This window comes from Cavia porcellus, unplaced genomic scaffold (assembly GCF_034190915.1).
Source record: "Cavia porcellus strain 051 isolate PalLab524CR breed Dunkin Hartley unplaced genomic scaffold, mCavPor4.1 scaffold_32, whole genome shotgun sequence".
Lineage (NCBI taxonomy): Eukaryota > Metazoa > Chordata > Mammalia > Rodentia > Caviidae > Cavia > Cavia porcellus.
In genome coordinates, this window is record NW_026947515.1 from 27592907 (window position 1) to 27607000 (window position 14094).

General features: G+C 51.7%; 1 protein-coding gene across 1 annotated transcript in view; it reads right to left on the reverse strand.

The window, feature by feature from the left end:
• The window catches only part of Timp2 (TIMP metallopeptidase inhibitor 2), a gene marked incomplete at its 5' end in the record, with an annotated part of 40176 nt that overhangs the window by 3258 nt on the left and 22824 nt on the right, over positions 1-14094 (reverse strand). The window contains 3 exon segments of the mRNA NM_001173024.1: positions 1083-1207; positions 6230-6338; positions 8215-8315. Coding sequence (NP_001166495.1) covers positions 1083-1207; positions 6230-6338; positions 8215-8315 — 335 coding nt within the window.

The window sequence follows — 14094 nt, forward strand, 5'->3', positions numbered from 1 at the left end:
TCAGCAACTTAGTGAGATACTGTGTCAAAATGAAAAGTAAAAAGATCTGGGGTTCAGTGTGGAGAGTCCACATTCAATCCCTGTTACCCCCATACACAAATACATATACATACACAAAGAATGACAACGATCTGACATTTTCTGGAAACAGACTTCAGCTGACTAAGAAGGTCTGGACCTTATCCTCAAGCACAAGGTCTGAGGTGACAGACAGCTAGTATTTTAGCAGAGGACTTGTGGCTATAGGAGGCGATCCTTTTGCAGACATTAATCAAAGAAGAGCTTGCTTCTGATGTCACACTAGGCAATGGAGGAGTTGTGGGTGGCACGCATGGGCATCATGAGCTTGGAATTCACATTTTGCATGAGCACAGGATGGGGAGCACTGGCTAGAATGGGAGGAGCCTTATGCAGCTCTGGCTGGCATGGGACAGAGCTTGGCTGGAAATTTCTGGTCACTCCTGGCAACGTGGAGGGATGCTGGGTGCCCAGCAGTGCTTCCTGCCTCAGGACCAATGGCAAAGTGTTGGAGATGACACACTCCCAGCCTGGGAGCCCTGCGGGAGACCTAGCCCTCCTCAGCTGCATCCAAGTGTCTGTAGCACTACAGCTGTTTACACACCACATCTGGGCAGGTTCTGAGGAGAGGTGGATGTGTGCAGTGTTCTCAACATACAGAGAGCCCCACAGTCAGAGTCCCACGTGTGCAACTGTCAGTGATGCTGGAAAAAGCGTTATGCCTGGGGTGCTCTCTCACAAGCACACAAAGGTTTACCCTTGTTCCTTTATAGTAAAATACTCACTGGTGCACACTTTCCTACAGAACTCCTTCCCAAGAAAGCTGCTCTTCCTAGAAGCCCCACAGCTGATCAGTGTACTGGCCCCAAGTTCCTTTACTTTCCAAATACCCCTTGCAGGGCTCTCTGAGGACCAGGGGACCGAAGGCTCTGTCCTCAGCCAGGCAGCCTCCCTGCTGAGGAGTCTACTTCACAATCAGGGTCCAGTAGACAAGAGGCCCCCCATGAAGGGAGGGACCCACAGCCCAACTGCCCCCTCGAAGCCACAGCAGTAGGTGTGCTCACCTTGCATTCACAGCCCATCTGGTACCTGTGGTTCAGGCTCTTCTTCTGGGTGGTACTCAGGGTGTCCCAGGGCACAATGAAGTCACAGAGGGTGATGTGCATCTTGCCATCCCCCTCGGCCTTTCCTGTGAAGACACAAGATTCTCCACATTCAGGCTGAGTGCCGAGTTCCCATCCTCTGCCCACCTCTGACATTTAGACAGGACTCAGGTGCTGAAATTTAGTTCTAACCATACCTAGGTTGTAGTATATTTTGAAATAAATGTATGCTTACTATAGAAAAATTAGAAAATGCAAAAAATCAGCTGGGCGTGGGGTACACACCTGTAATCCAAGCACTCTGGGAAGCTGAGGCAAGAGGACTGAAACAAAGTTCAAGCCCAGCCTAGGCAGTTTAGCAAGATCCTGTCTCAGAAAAAAAGCCAACAATGCAGTTTAGTGTGAAGGCCCGGGGTTCAGTTCCCAGTACTGAAAAAAAAAAATTAAAGAGTTTCCTTATCTTTGTAATCTATTCTCTTGCTTTTGGTTTTTGCTATCTCTATGTTTTGGTTTTTTTGTTTGTTTTGTCTTTCTGAGACAGGGTCTCCATACGCAGTTCAGGCTGGCCTTGAGCTCACTTTATAGCCCAGGCTGGTCTCAAACTCACAGCAATCCTCCTGTCTCAGCTTCCTGAGTGCTGCGATTATAGGCATGTGCCACTACGCCTGGCTTTATGACTTACTGATACAGGGTCTCACTATGCAGTTTATACTGGCCTGGAACTCACTGCGTAGCCCAGGCTGGCCTTGAACTTGCAATGATTCCTCTGGCTCAGCCTCCTGAGTGCTGGGATTCAGGTATGAGCCACCACGCCCTGCTACTATCTGTATTTTCACAGGCACATTCACACACAAAAGATCATGTGGCATGTGGATCATGCTGTTTCCTATTTTTCACCAAATAATATTGAGTTACAGGACTCCTCCCATTTGATGTTGACCTGCAATCCTGCACTTAACACTTCCACATGGAAGTGTTTTAATCAGTAACGTTCCAAATTCCCTCCGCCGGGCACAAGGAGGCGCTGTTCCTTGCGCTTCGGAGTCCTGAGTCTGCTCCCTTCCTCCTTGGGTGAAGACAGCATACTGCTGACAGCCTCAGCGTTGGCCAGGCAAGAGAAAAAGAATGAACAAGCACATTGCAGTCAGTGATGGGGTCTAAGAGTGTAAAACTGGTTCTTCCTGCTACCCTGGCACCTTGTGAAGGGGCACAGACACCCGGGGAGGAGTGCCAGAGTCTGGTGCATCCCTGGGAGGCACTGAGGCCCTGGCCATACCCTGATGCTGCTGCTTGACAAAGTGCCACTACCAATCCAGTAGAGAAATGTAGCTTGCTGAAGGATTGATACAGCTTGTTGGGACTGGCTGCTGTGGGAAGCCTAGATGGGCTTTTGTGGGGCCCTGCTGCCATCCATGTGCCAGGCATGCTGCTTTATGGTGATACCTAAGCAGAGCTTCTATTCTGGCTCTATTGTCCAACATTCTGTGTTGGTTTCCACTGCATCACATGCCTGTTAATATTCCAGTCTACTGTCACCTGCCTTTTGTAAGCATCTGGCTCCTTAACCAGATAAACATGAAGGCTGGGGGCCTGGCTGGTCCCTTTTCTTAGCCACAGTTCCTTGCATATAGTAATTGCATAATCAAATTTACGGACGATGTACATTGTTCTAGTAATTTTCTTCCTAGTCTGTCTTTGTTAACCACCCATTTAAGCTTCCACGGGAGATTGGCAGAGGCAGACAGTGGAGCTGAAATACTAACTTTCAAGGGTCCTAGTTACTGAGCTAACAGGAACTGCGATGTCACTATGAATGGTGTAGCACCCCTGAATGTTAAGAGACCCCTCTCAGTATAATTAAGACTTGCTTAGGCTTACATGACATAGAGATTTGTTTCCACAAAAAAAAAAAAAAAAAAAAAAAAAAAAAAGCAAAGCACGAGTCTTGGATACAGAAAAACAGGAATGAATTAAAATGTGTTTAAGTAAGGGTTGTATGTTTACTTTTCCTTTTTGGAGAAGAGGACTGCAAAGGAAATTACAGGGCCAATTCTATAAGAGTTCCCGAACACAGTCCTCCTGGTTCCCAGCTCAACATGTGAAGCTGAGTCACCCGCCCGGAAAGACGGGCTGCCTTGAGCTGTGTGGTCAGTGCTGGCTGGCAAAGTGGCTGACTGTGTCCCGTGATCCCTGGCCAGCCCCTGGCTCATTCCGACTCCAGAGAACAGGAAGTAGGTTCTGTGCCTTGGGAAGGAAAGGCCGGAGTTACTGTGGAGTCACCTGACTGAGCCTGGGAAAAAGTGGGATCAGAGAAGCTTGTGGGGTGATGGGTGAGTCAGCCCAGAGACACGTGGGCCTGAATTCTGCTCTAAGGAGGTTGCAGTAGCGCACCCTCAAGAGAGAGCGGCTGCCCTGTGGGCGTGTCATTGCCAAGTGCCTCAAAGAATGGTCACCAGGGGGACAGACCAGGGGCTGTCTTAAGCACACGCTTGTCCGAGTCCCCTGAGGATCCTTCTGGAAACCAAGCTTCCTCTCCTGAACTGCTGCCTTGCTGACTCAGCTTTTCCCAGACCACCTCTCCTGCTCCCCCACCCCAGGGGCAACCCTAACCCAACTCACCAGACTCTTATTCTGCGCAGTTAAGAAGCAAAACTACCAGCTGCCCTAAATGAATCTGGATTAGGTGAATCACAGAATCCTCAGCAGGAGGCACGGAGAGACCACCAGGCCTCTCACTTGGCAGGAAAACAGGTCCCAGTGCATGGGTGTGCTTCGGGAACCCGCATCCGAGCATCTCCCTGGACTGCCTCCCATCCCATTTGTTCCCTCTGTACAAGGGTCAGCACTTGGCACCTTTAATTCTCCAGCATCATGGGGAACTCAGAGTGCTCCTTTGAGATGCTAAGCAGTTAATGAAATTGTTAATACGAAATCAAGCATAAAATTCAAAGCCGGGGGGGAATCAAATCTTTTTTAAAATGCATGCACATGAAAAGGAAGTAGAAGTCCAACATACGGTACAACATGGATGACCTTGGGGACAGTGTGCTCTGTAAAGCAAAGCAGACACAAAAGGACGCGTGACTGGCTCGCAGGAAGTCCCTGGAACGGACAGTTTCACAGAGATAGAAAACAGAAGAGCAGCGCCAGCAGCCAGGGAAGGGAGGCGTGGGGTGTTTAAGGGGCTGGTTTCAGTTTGGGGTGATGAGAAAACTGGAACTGGACAGTGACAGTCACACAACACAGTGAGTGTTCTACCCACAGAAACAGTGTGTGTTATGCTGTACGTACATAGAATGCGGCACGTTAGGGGGAAGAACTCATGGCCAGTGAAGAGACTGGAATGTACTTCATGGGACCTGCTTGGTTCCAGGAGTAGACAGGAAAGAGTAGAAGGCGACAGGCACCTGGTTACCAAGTGACTGTCCTTCCGCTGCTTTCAATCTTTATTGTTTGTGGAGCCATATTTCAGGTGGCTTCAGGCGTCAGCAGGACGATACAGCGTGCACTGCACTATTGCACTGTCTTCTCCTGACATTGGGGACAATGTCAAGGGTCTGTGTAGGGACAGTGCAAGGCACAAACAGAGTACCAGTGAGGAAGCCTCTGACTTCCGAAGCGCGGGAAACCATGGTGTCTGCACACAGCAGTGAGATGATGCTTTCTGCAGCAACTGACCCACAGGTTGGGGCACTACACTGAGAGCCCTCTCTTGCAGAAAAGAGACTGAATGAGATCAGTTTTTCTACCACATCCCCCAAATACATAAATCAGAGTGACCATCAGTGAGAGTCACGGGGCCACTACCACCTACGTACGGCTCTGTCTTGCCCCACTCTGGACCAATCTCTCCTAACAGCCCGCAGCATCCTCACTCTGGGGGTGCACGCAGCAGCAGGGGAGCAACAGCCACGTGTACACCAGAGCCACCCTGTGTATCACCCAGCCTGAGGTCTGCTCTCCAGCACCGGGTCCAGCAGGCTGAACCTCCTGTCTCATGGACCAGACGGCAGTGTCCTGGGGCTCAGAACCTGTGGCAAGAGGCGGGGCTGCCTGACTACAGAGGCCCTTGGAGGTGAAAGAGTGCCCGGAAGGGCCCTCTGCAGGGCAGGTTATCTGTCTCAGCTGCCCAGGCACACCCTGTGGAGTGTGTGATGTCAAGGAGCATGCAACTCCCTTAGAAGCCTCTGCCTTTGACTTGGACCAGAGAAAGTTCTGGTTAGACACTGGCTCTCAGCCCTGGCTGCATGCTGGGCCCATCAGGGCTGGCTGAGCTGGTCCAGAGGCAGCCTAGGAGCTCCTGTGGGGAACGCAGGAGGAGCACCCTGGCAGAGATGTGGGGTAGTGAGAGGTCTGCATGGAGGAAGGAAGCAGTAGGATCTGCAGGTCAGGAGCTGAGCTCTGTAGGCAGAGATGGGACAGGGTTCCTGGTGGCCCTGTTCCAATAGTGACACTGCAGAGCAGTGTTGACAAATGTCTTGCACCAACTCCAGTGTGTAGCATTTGTCAATTTATACAGTGGAAATGCTCCCACCCTAACCAATTTCAAGCTGCCAACCCATGACATCAAACAGCTTGTACAACTGAAAATGTCACACTATTGACCCTCTGGAGCAGGTATAAGCCGACCCCAGGCTAGTCCCTGCATCTGGGATGTGCTACCAAACCTCAGTTTTTCTCTCCTATGAAATGAGGTCACAATTGCACCTTTTTCATAGGCGATTTAATAGGGTCTGCATGAAAAGCAGTTGGAACACAGTCACCTTGGGTCAGAGCCCAGGGAAGGAAGACAAAGGTGAAAGGCCCAGCAGAGAGGTTCCACAGTCGACAGCCTCAGCCTGGACAAAGATGCAGCAGGGTCCATCGGGAGATGAACCCTGCGCCACATCTGGAACCGTACCCTCAAAGCTGGCTGACCAAGGACTGGCCCCTCCTTTGGTAGCTGTGAGCATGGGATCTCTGCAGCTTGGCCAGGCTAACTCTAGAGGGCAGTGTGAGGCACTTGCACCTTAGGGAGGAGGATGGAGAATGGGAAGCCATGGAGCTGTTCTGGCAGAAGTTCCCTGTACTCGGGGGTTTCCGACAGCCAGGGTTCCCCTCCAACGCACCTGCAATGAGATATTCCTTCTTCCCACCGACATCCAGCGAGACCCCGCACACTGCCGAGGAAGGGGCTGTGTAGATAAACTCTATGTCTTTCTCAGGTCCTTTGAACATCTGGAAAGACAAAGACAGTGTCCATAAAGAAGGGCTGCAGGGCCAGTGAATTCCACTCCACCAGGAACCTGGGTGGCCCAGACCGCACCAGGAACAGTAGAAAGGTCCAGAAAGGAGGCAGCAATGTACCATGGCCTCCTTAGAGGCCAGTGTTCTCCGAGGCCTCTGTCTGCTTGCAATAGTGGCTCTCGTCAAGTGGGCACAACACTTGCCTGGAGGGAACTTTTTCAGACACCCCTTTGAGGTCCTTCTGGAATCTCTGGGGAGCATTCGATGAATTCTCAGGAAGGAGGCCCACTGTGGCAGACCCTGGTCTTTCTAAAAGTCCAGTATTGGGTCATTCTTTGGTTTGTTTCCGAAGCTGAGGGTTGAAGCCAGGGCCGTATCCCCACTGAGCTACACCAGCCCTATTTCCAGGAAGTCGGATGGGCTGCTGGCTGCCCAGGGTGGACAAGAACAGAGAAGCATCTCAGAATCAGCATTAAAACTCCAAGGTCCAGAGGGTTTGACTTCTCAGTGTTTGATTTATTTACAGCCCTGGAACACACCGGCAGCCCAGGGGAAGAGGGGCATTTCCCAGCTCCCTGGTAGGGGCTTTTTTTGTGTGTATGCTGAGATCAAGCCCAAGGCCTCTTGCTTTACCTCCAAGCCACACTCCCAGTCTTGGACAGTTTTAGTAAACAAACCCAGATGGACTGGGATCATCCCTGACGTCATGACTAACCAGCTTCCAGGAGCTCCACTCCAGCCCACAGCAGGAAAGGTCACCACGATGTGGCAATTTAACATGTTGTGTTCAGTGACACTGCTGGCCCAAGGGCTACAGGCGCTGTTTAGTGTTTAACATCCACAATGAGGTTATAAGAGCAAATTTTTTTCCCCCTATTTCAGAAATAAAAAGCCTCAAGTACTGACAGACAGGTCGTCATCTTGAAGCGCTACATGTAAAGATGAAGCATTCCATTGGCCTTCTGATCAAATGTATTTTCTAGGTTGAGTCTGATAGCCGAAGCCTGTAATCCCAGGCTTCTAGGAACATGAGGCAGGAGGAATGCAAGTTCAAATCTAGCCTGGGCAGTTTAGCAACTCAGAGACTTTGCCTCCCATTTTAAAAAACAAAAAAGGGCTGGAATGTAGCTTAGTGTAAAGGCCCTGGGTAGGAATCCCAATACCACAAATTTTTTGTTTTCCCCTTAAGAATTTTGCAACAAAATTCAATACAGATGGCCATTCTACTGTGCCCCATAGCTGCTCCTGTACCTGTGGCTGGGGACGTTCTTCTCTCTCAAAGGCCAAGACAGTTACTCTCAGCATCCAGCCTTTTCCCTCTCCCCCACCCCTAGGTTTCTGCCCACATGCACGGACAATGTCCTGGCCTGCAGCCCTCTGACCTGGGACCCTGCGGCACCTGCCAAGTTATCTGCTAAAGACTCAGCCCCAGTACAGCGATCAGGAAGCTGTCCTTAACTACCCCTGGCCACAGGAGTCTTCCTTCTCCAAATGCTTCTTCCTCATGGAATCAAAAGCAGACGCGGCCAGCCTGGCCACACACATAGCGGGTCACTGAGTTTTTATTCCCTCTCAGAGGCCTGTGACCTCAGAGCTGCTGCAGACATGATGGCCCTTGGGGACCCAGCCAGAAGCTGCATCACCGATCTGCCATCCATCAAAATAGACACATTTCTGAGAGGACTGAAGTCACCAGGGATACACTATTTCCTCTCAGCTATCCAGGCACTTGTGGGTTAAAGAGGATGGGACCTGGTCATAGCCTGACAATCTTCCTTTTTTGCTGTGTAGCTTGCAGGATTGAGTTAAGGAGACTCAGGCTTTGGCCGAAGTCTGTCCAGCTCACAACGCCTCCGGGCAGCGTTACCTTTATCTGCTTGATCTCGTACTGGATCCTCTTGATGGGGTTGCCATAGATGTCGTTCCCAGAGTCTACCTCCTTCTCACTGACCGCCTTGGCCCTGATCACTGCAAAACACAAAGACGCAGAGAGAGGGGAGTTCCTGGGAGATCATCCGGGCTCTGCTAGCGAGGGGGCCTCTAGGGAAGAAGAGCCCACCTTTCACCCCTGCTGTGAAACCAGGGGCGAGATGATCCTGAATCTGTGAGCTGGGAGAGAAGGTATAAAGGCCCTTTCTCTATCGCTGCTTCTCCAGTGAGAATCCTTCTTGATTCCTGGGGCTCACAGTGCCTCCAATGAGCCCAGGCTGCTTCCCAGCAGCAGGCAAAGCCACTGATTTAACCCAGAAGCTGTTTGCTGACTGCATACTTCAAAGACTTGCTTTCATTCCCACAAAAGTGGGTGTGTTGGTGTACAGAACAGCAGATAAACCAACGGCCTGGCCTTCAGCCCTGCTTTTCAGGCAGGGGTGGGGACATTCCCGCTACCCTTATCCTTAGGATACTGGAGAACAGGCTTATTTTGAGCTGAGTGCAGGGAGTAACCTACCTTAAAGGGGTGTCAGCGCATTAGGTGTAGGGTCTATCCAGATGCCCCCTCCATGACCTGTCTAAAAGTTTTCCTGGAAAATGTCCTACGGAGGATTCTTTAGAGCAACACACCTTTAGGCGAGGCAGGCCAGAGCTGAGTGACAGTGTCATAGTTCATGGGGCACACATGGGTTACAAAGAATGCTACGATCAAGGCTGGCAAAACTAAGGGACAGGTACCAAGGAAGAAGGGTAGACAGAGCACAAGAGCGCTCTGGATCACAAGCAAAAATGAGGGGTGTAGGGGGCTGGAGATTTAGCTCAGCAGCATAAGCACCTGCCGCACAAGCAGGCAGTCGTTGAGTTCGATCCCCGGTACCGGTACCGATAAAAAGGAAAAAGGAAAAATGAGGAATGTGAGAAGCGGGTCCAGGAGGTTCCAGGTTCTGGGGCCGGAGGCTGCGGATGGGTCATGCCCTGAAAGCTTTCTCTAAGTAATTAAGCCCAGCCTCTGTTCCCTCCTTGGTAACCTGACAACGAGGATCAGCTGTTCATTATCACAGGGACAGGTCCACCTCCCTCCCTTTAAGGTCATGCACTGGTGGCATGGCCTGCTTTAATGGCTTTAAAAGCTTTGCCTTCCAAATGCAGTGTGCTAGTCACCCTGGGCAAACCACTGTGCACACGAGCAAGATAGAGTGATTCGGGAAGAGACAGTACCAGCTCAGGTCTCTCAGAAACTCTACTCCCATAGAAGCAGGGAGGTCTGGCACACTGGAGCCCCTTTGCACCCATCCTTCTGATCCCAGATACATGGTCTGGATCCCAGCCTCTCCCGAGTCCCACACAATAATGCATGGCTCCGCCCAGGCCTGGGCCCAGGCCCCATTGCTGCTTCTGTTAGAGCTGTCATGTTGGCTCAAGCTGCAGGTTCCTGTCTTCCAAGCCAGTCCAGGCCTTACCCTGAAAAGCCACATATGGGAAAAGCCACCTGGCAGGCCACCTGAGAACCAAGGCTCTGCCTTGGTGCCCGAGTCCCCACACCATCCTCTCACCCACACCCACCAGTTGCCTGTTTACAGTCATGTTGCTTCCGCCTCAGACATCTTCCTTGGCTACTGATTGCTTTTCCCTAAAATATGAGACTCTTTGCAACTCGGTGCCAGCCAAAAACCTCGGCTGCCCTTGCTGCTCGACAATCCCTAGCCCAGTTCTTTCTGTTCTCCCAATACCGATCACTGCCCTTCCCTGAACATGCCCAAGTGTTCTTGCAAATAGGCAAACTTCTTCTGCCCAAAAGCCACCTCTCCCCTGCTGCCTAGAGAACCTCTATTTTGTCCTGCAAGACACAGCAAAATAGCCTCTTCCGGTCTTTCTTTGGGAAAGCCCATACTCTGGTAGCACTCAGAATAATCTTCATTTCTCATCCATTCCGCTGCAAACACCTGTAGAAGTGTCTGCCCAGGGCTCCAGGAGGTCCTAACAGGGAGAAGCTACCTTCCAGGGATACAACAGCAGGGCTCAACTAATGTCTGAGCAGCCAAACAGGGCTGAGCCTGACAGCCCCAAGAGGTTTACCATTGGTCCCTCTTACTAAGCACCTAATTAAATTTCTTATTGCAATGCTGCACAAAAAACATGTTTATGCAAATCGGTAAGCAGGCCAGATGACCTTTGTCAGGAGTTTGCTCTTTATGTCACACAGTAATCCATGCAGGAGCAAGCAGTCAAGGCCAAATGGAGCCACCCACCTATTTTGGAAACCTTCTGGAACTGCTTTCCAGTGGTCCATACACTGCACAAGGCTTAGCCCATAAAGATGCACAATAACTGGCAATCAGAACTCACACTGAAGCAACCAAAAGGTCACATCACCACCCATGCACTCAGGGTCAAGCACTGTTTTCTTAGAAAAAGCTCCCATGTGAGTCTGAGTCCTTATATGAAAGAGATGTTTAGCCATTTCCCAGCTGTGTGATCTCAGACTACAAAGACAGAGGGCAGATTCTCCTATTCCTGCAGGTGAGAGATCTGCAAGGCTGTATCCTGCTGGCCAGGGGCAGAGGGACATGGTCCTGGTCACATGCCAAGTGGACTCCCGGGGCTAGGTTAGATGCAGCTTGCTAGCCAGCCTGTCTGCTTTGGGGTGCCTGCAAATCCCTCTTTCCTTTTTAAAATTGTCAGAGAAGAGACTGGTTGAGGGATGCATTCAGGGCAGACTTGTGAGGTTCACACTAGCAAGTTAATTACCAGAGCCTGCCAGATACCTACAGGGAAGTAGAGGAGGGACAGCGGGTACAGTCACTCAAGAATCTCCCTCCTCTAACTGGGCTGCTTTTAGCTGTCCATGGAGATCTGAATTCATCCTCTGGAGTCTCTGAATTCTGGGAGACACCTCAATCCCCTTTATGAAATAAAAGATTATGAAGGAAAGGAGGATCAAGAGAGGCAAACAAAACAACACAGAAAGAAACCAGGCATGGTGGCGCACACACTGTAATCCTAGCACTCAAGGAGGCTGATGCAGAGGAATGAATGCAAGTTCAAGCCCAGCCTGGGCAACTTAGCAAGATTCTGCCTCAAAATTTTAAAAACATTTAAAAAGGACTAGGGATGTAACTCACTGATTCAGCTCTCAGGACCACAAGGTGAGGGGGAGGCAAAGAGGAATCAGCTCTGAGAGACTCTCTCTGCAAACAGACACCCCCCCATCTCCCCCACTCCTCACCCCCCCCCCCTTCCCCGCCATGGAAGGAGGAGAGAGGCTGGGCTGGAGCATCGGAGCCTCACAGCCAGCCTCCGCAGGACAGCAGGCACCTATATGTGTCTCCCTGTCAGGCGCCAGGCTGGAGTCAGCCCATGTCCTGTCCACGCCCCTCCAGAGGGCTGCCCTGCTCCCTGCCCCCACTCCCGGAACAAGAGGCAGCATGGGAGGGGAAATCTCTGTGCAGACTCGTGTTCTAATTGCTCTGTGCCCCCAAACCACGGCCTTCCTCCAAATGGCTCAGAGTTTGCTTCTTTCTTCTTTCCCCTCTGCTGTTAACACAACATCTGGGTTTAAGATCGAGGGTGATACACTGGCTGATGAATTCCCTGCCAGACGCTGGCTACTGGAATGCACAGCCATCGACTAAATTCAAAGTACATGCAACCGCAGAGCCCCCGCCCCCGCCTGTGGGCTGAGGACACCGCATGATGCCACTCCCCCCTTGGAGAAGCCTGCAAAATCAATCCCCATTGTACCCAGCCAGCATGGGGATGGAAAGGGACAGGGTGGGCAGAAAGTCAGCCATGTTCAGGCTCTGACAGTAACGGCCTGGGAGGACTAACAGAGGCCGAGACCTTCCTGCTTTTGCACTGGAAGCGGACAGACATAAGTGGGTGGCTGGAAATCCTGGGTGCCACCAGGGGACACAGCACGTGAGACAGATTCCAGCCAGAGCCTGCTGAGACCCCAGCTCCTCCCATTCTCCTTCTTCAGGATATCCTCGGCCACCACCTACATGTGGCCCCGCTATGTCCAGACATACACTGACATCTTTGGGACTCTACTGTACCTGTGGAAGCCCCATGGAAGTTCCTGGGGAAAATTGAGTCTTGGTTGAGATATTAGGTGTCTGGTTCTCTTTGCATCTCACTATGCTGCCCCACTATGCCCTGCATGTAAACAAATTCCCATGCGACAGTCTCCCCTTGGGCCACTCTGGCAGCCCAGGAACACAGGGGAGTCCGGGGATGTAAGACCTGAGATCCACATACCCATGTCCTCACCTCAGTGGCCCCCATGCTGATCCTGCGGCCCTGACCCTAGCCCTTCAAAACTGAATGTCTGCAGAGTAAGGTACGGGGATTCCCCGGGACTCGGCAATGTTCTCAATACAAAGTCAAAATCCAGCACTGGAGCATCTGTATCTTGTGTGTGCAGTGAATGAGGTGGAGGATTTGCTCCCGGTCACCAGCAGGCATTGCCCCCAACCCGTCTGTCTGTCCTCTTCTGTAGGCTCCAGCTGCACTCTGGGAAGGGTACCCATGGGTTCCTGGGGAAAGCACCCCATCTGTTCATGGTCCCCCCACTCTGGGGTGGAATGGAGGCCTCTAGTGTCTCAGCGTATTTGCCAAAGGCCCTATTGGCCTGTCCCAAGGCCCACCTTGTGGGCCAAACTGCAAATGTCCTCCCAAGGTCAGTGGCCCATTTCCTTGTCCCTGGGTAGAATTCCATGCAGACCATTTTGAAGAACTGAAGATGCTCTCTCCCTGGTGAGGATGCTGTGGGCTTCAAGGAGGTGCTGGGTATCTACAGGTAGTACATTTGTCAGGGGGACTGTAAGGTTCCAGATACTTTGTCTATACTCTGCAGACAAGGGGTATCACGTGCCTTGCCATTCACACCCTCAAATCACACACAGGTAGCAAAGTCCCAGCACCACCTGTGGCAGCCATCTGGAATTAGGCTGTCATCTCAGCACCATGTCGCTGCTTGATCCAGCCAAAGCTGCCTGGCTTGACCTTTGAGTCTAGGTTAATCTGGCCAAAGTTTTACCTCTTTTGGAGGGTGGGCCTGAGTGTCCCATGAACTCTAGATGTCCAGGTCTAGGGCACAGTTTCCCCACTTCTCTACTAGAGACAGAAGTCCAGCCACATAGCACATGGCTTTACCCAGGCACAGTTGCAAAAAGAGGGTTAGTTATATATTTGGGGCACAGCTCTTAGGTGACTGTGCAATCTGAGAGGGGTGTGTAATTGAATCCCCTCGCTGGGCTGTGAGGTGGGGCATAGTGAGGGCCCTGTCTGCTGGGACCCTGTTCACTTATGTTAGCAGGATGGGCAGACCTTCCTGGCTTAAGGGGCAGAGGTGGCTATGAGCACTGCTGGGATGGGCAGATGGTGACTGGGAAAAGAGGCTGGGCTTCCAAGGGTTGCAGACCTGCCCTGACTCTCTTAAGTCCTGAGACCGTGGCCTTCTCTGAGAGCTGAGGAGGACACAGGACATGGGTGGGGATGAAGTGGCAGGTGTTAAGAAGTGCAATGAACCAGCACACGGGCTTGGTGTCCAGCTCAAGCTGCCATTTCTGGCCTCGCTGTCCTCTTCAGTTGCCCTGGGTGGACAGTTAGGAGGCTCCCCTTGAGCACTGAGCTTTGCCCTGTCTTGGCCCCTCCATGCCCAGCCCCTTTGGGTCAGCAGAGCAGAAGATCTCCAAGTCTGCTCCTTTTAGGGAAAAAGAGACCAAAAAGGGGCCGTCCACTTAGTAATTAAAAACAGCCCTGTGCTGGTGGGCGGGGCCTGGGCTGCTTCCCTCCCTGTAGCAGTTGAGAGAGA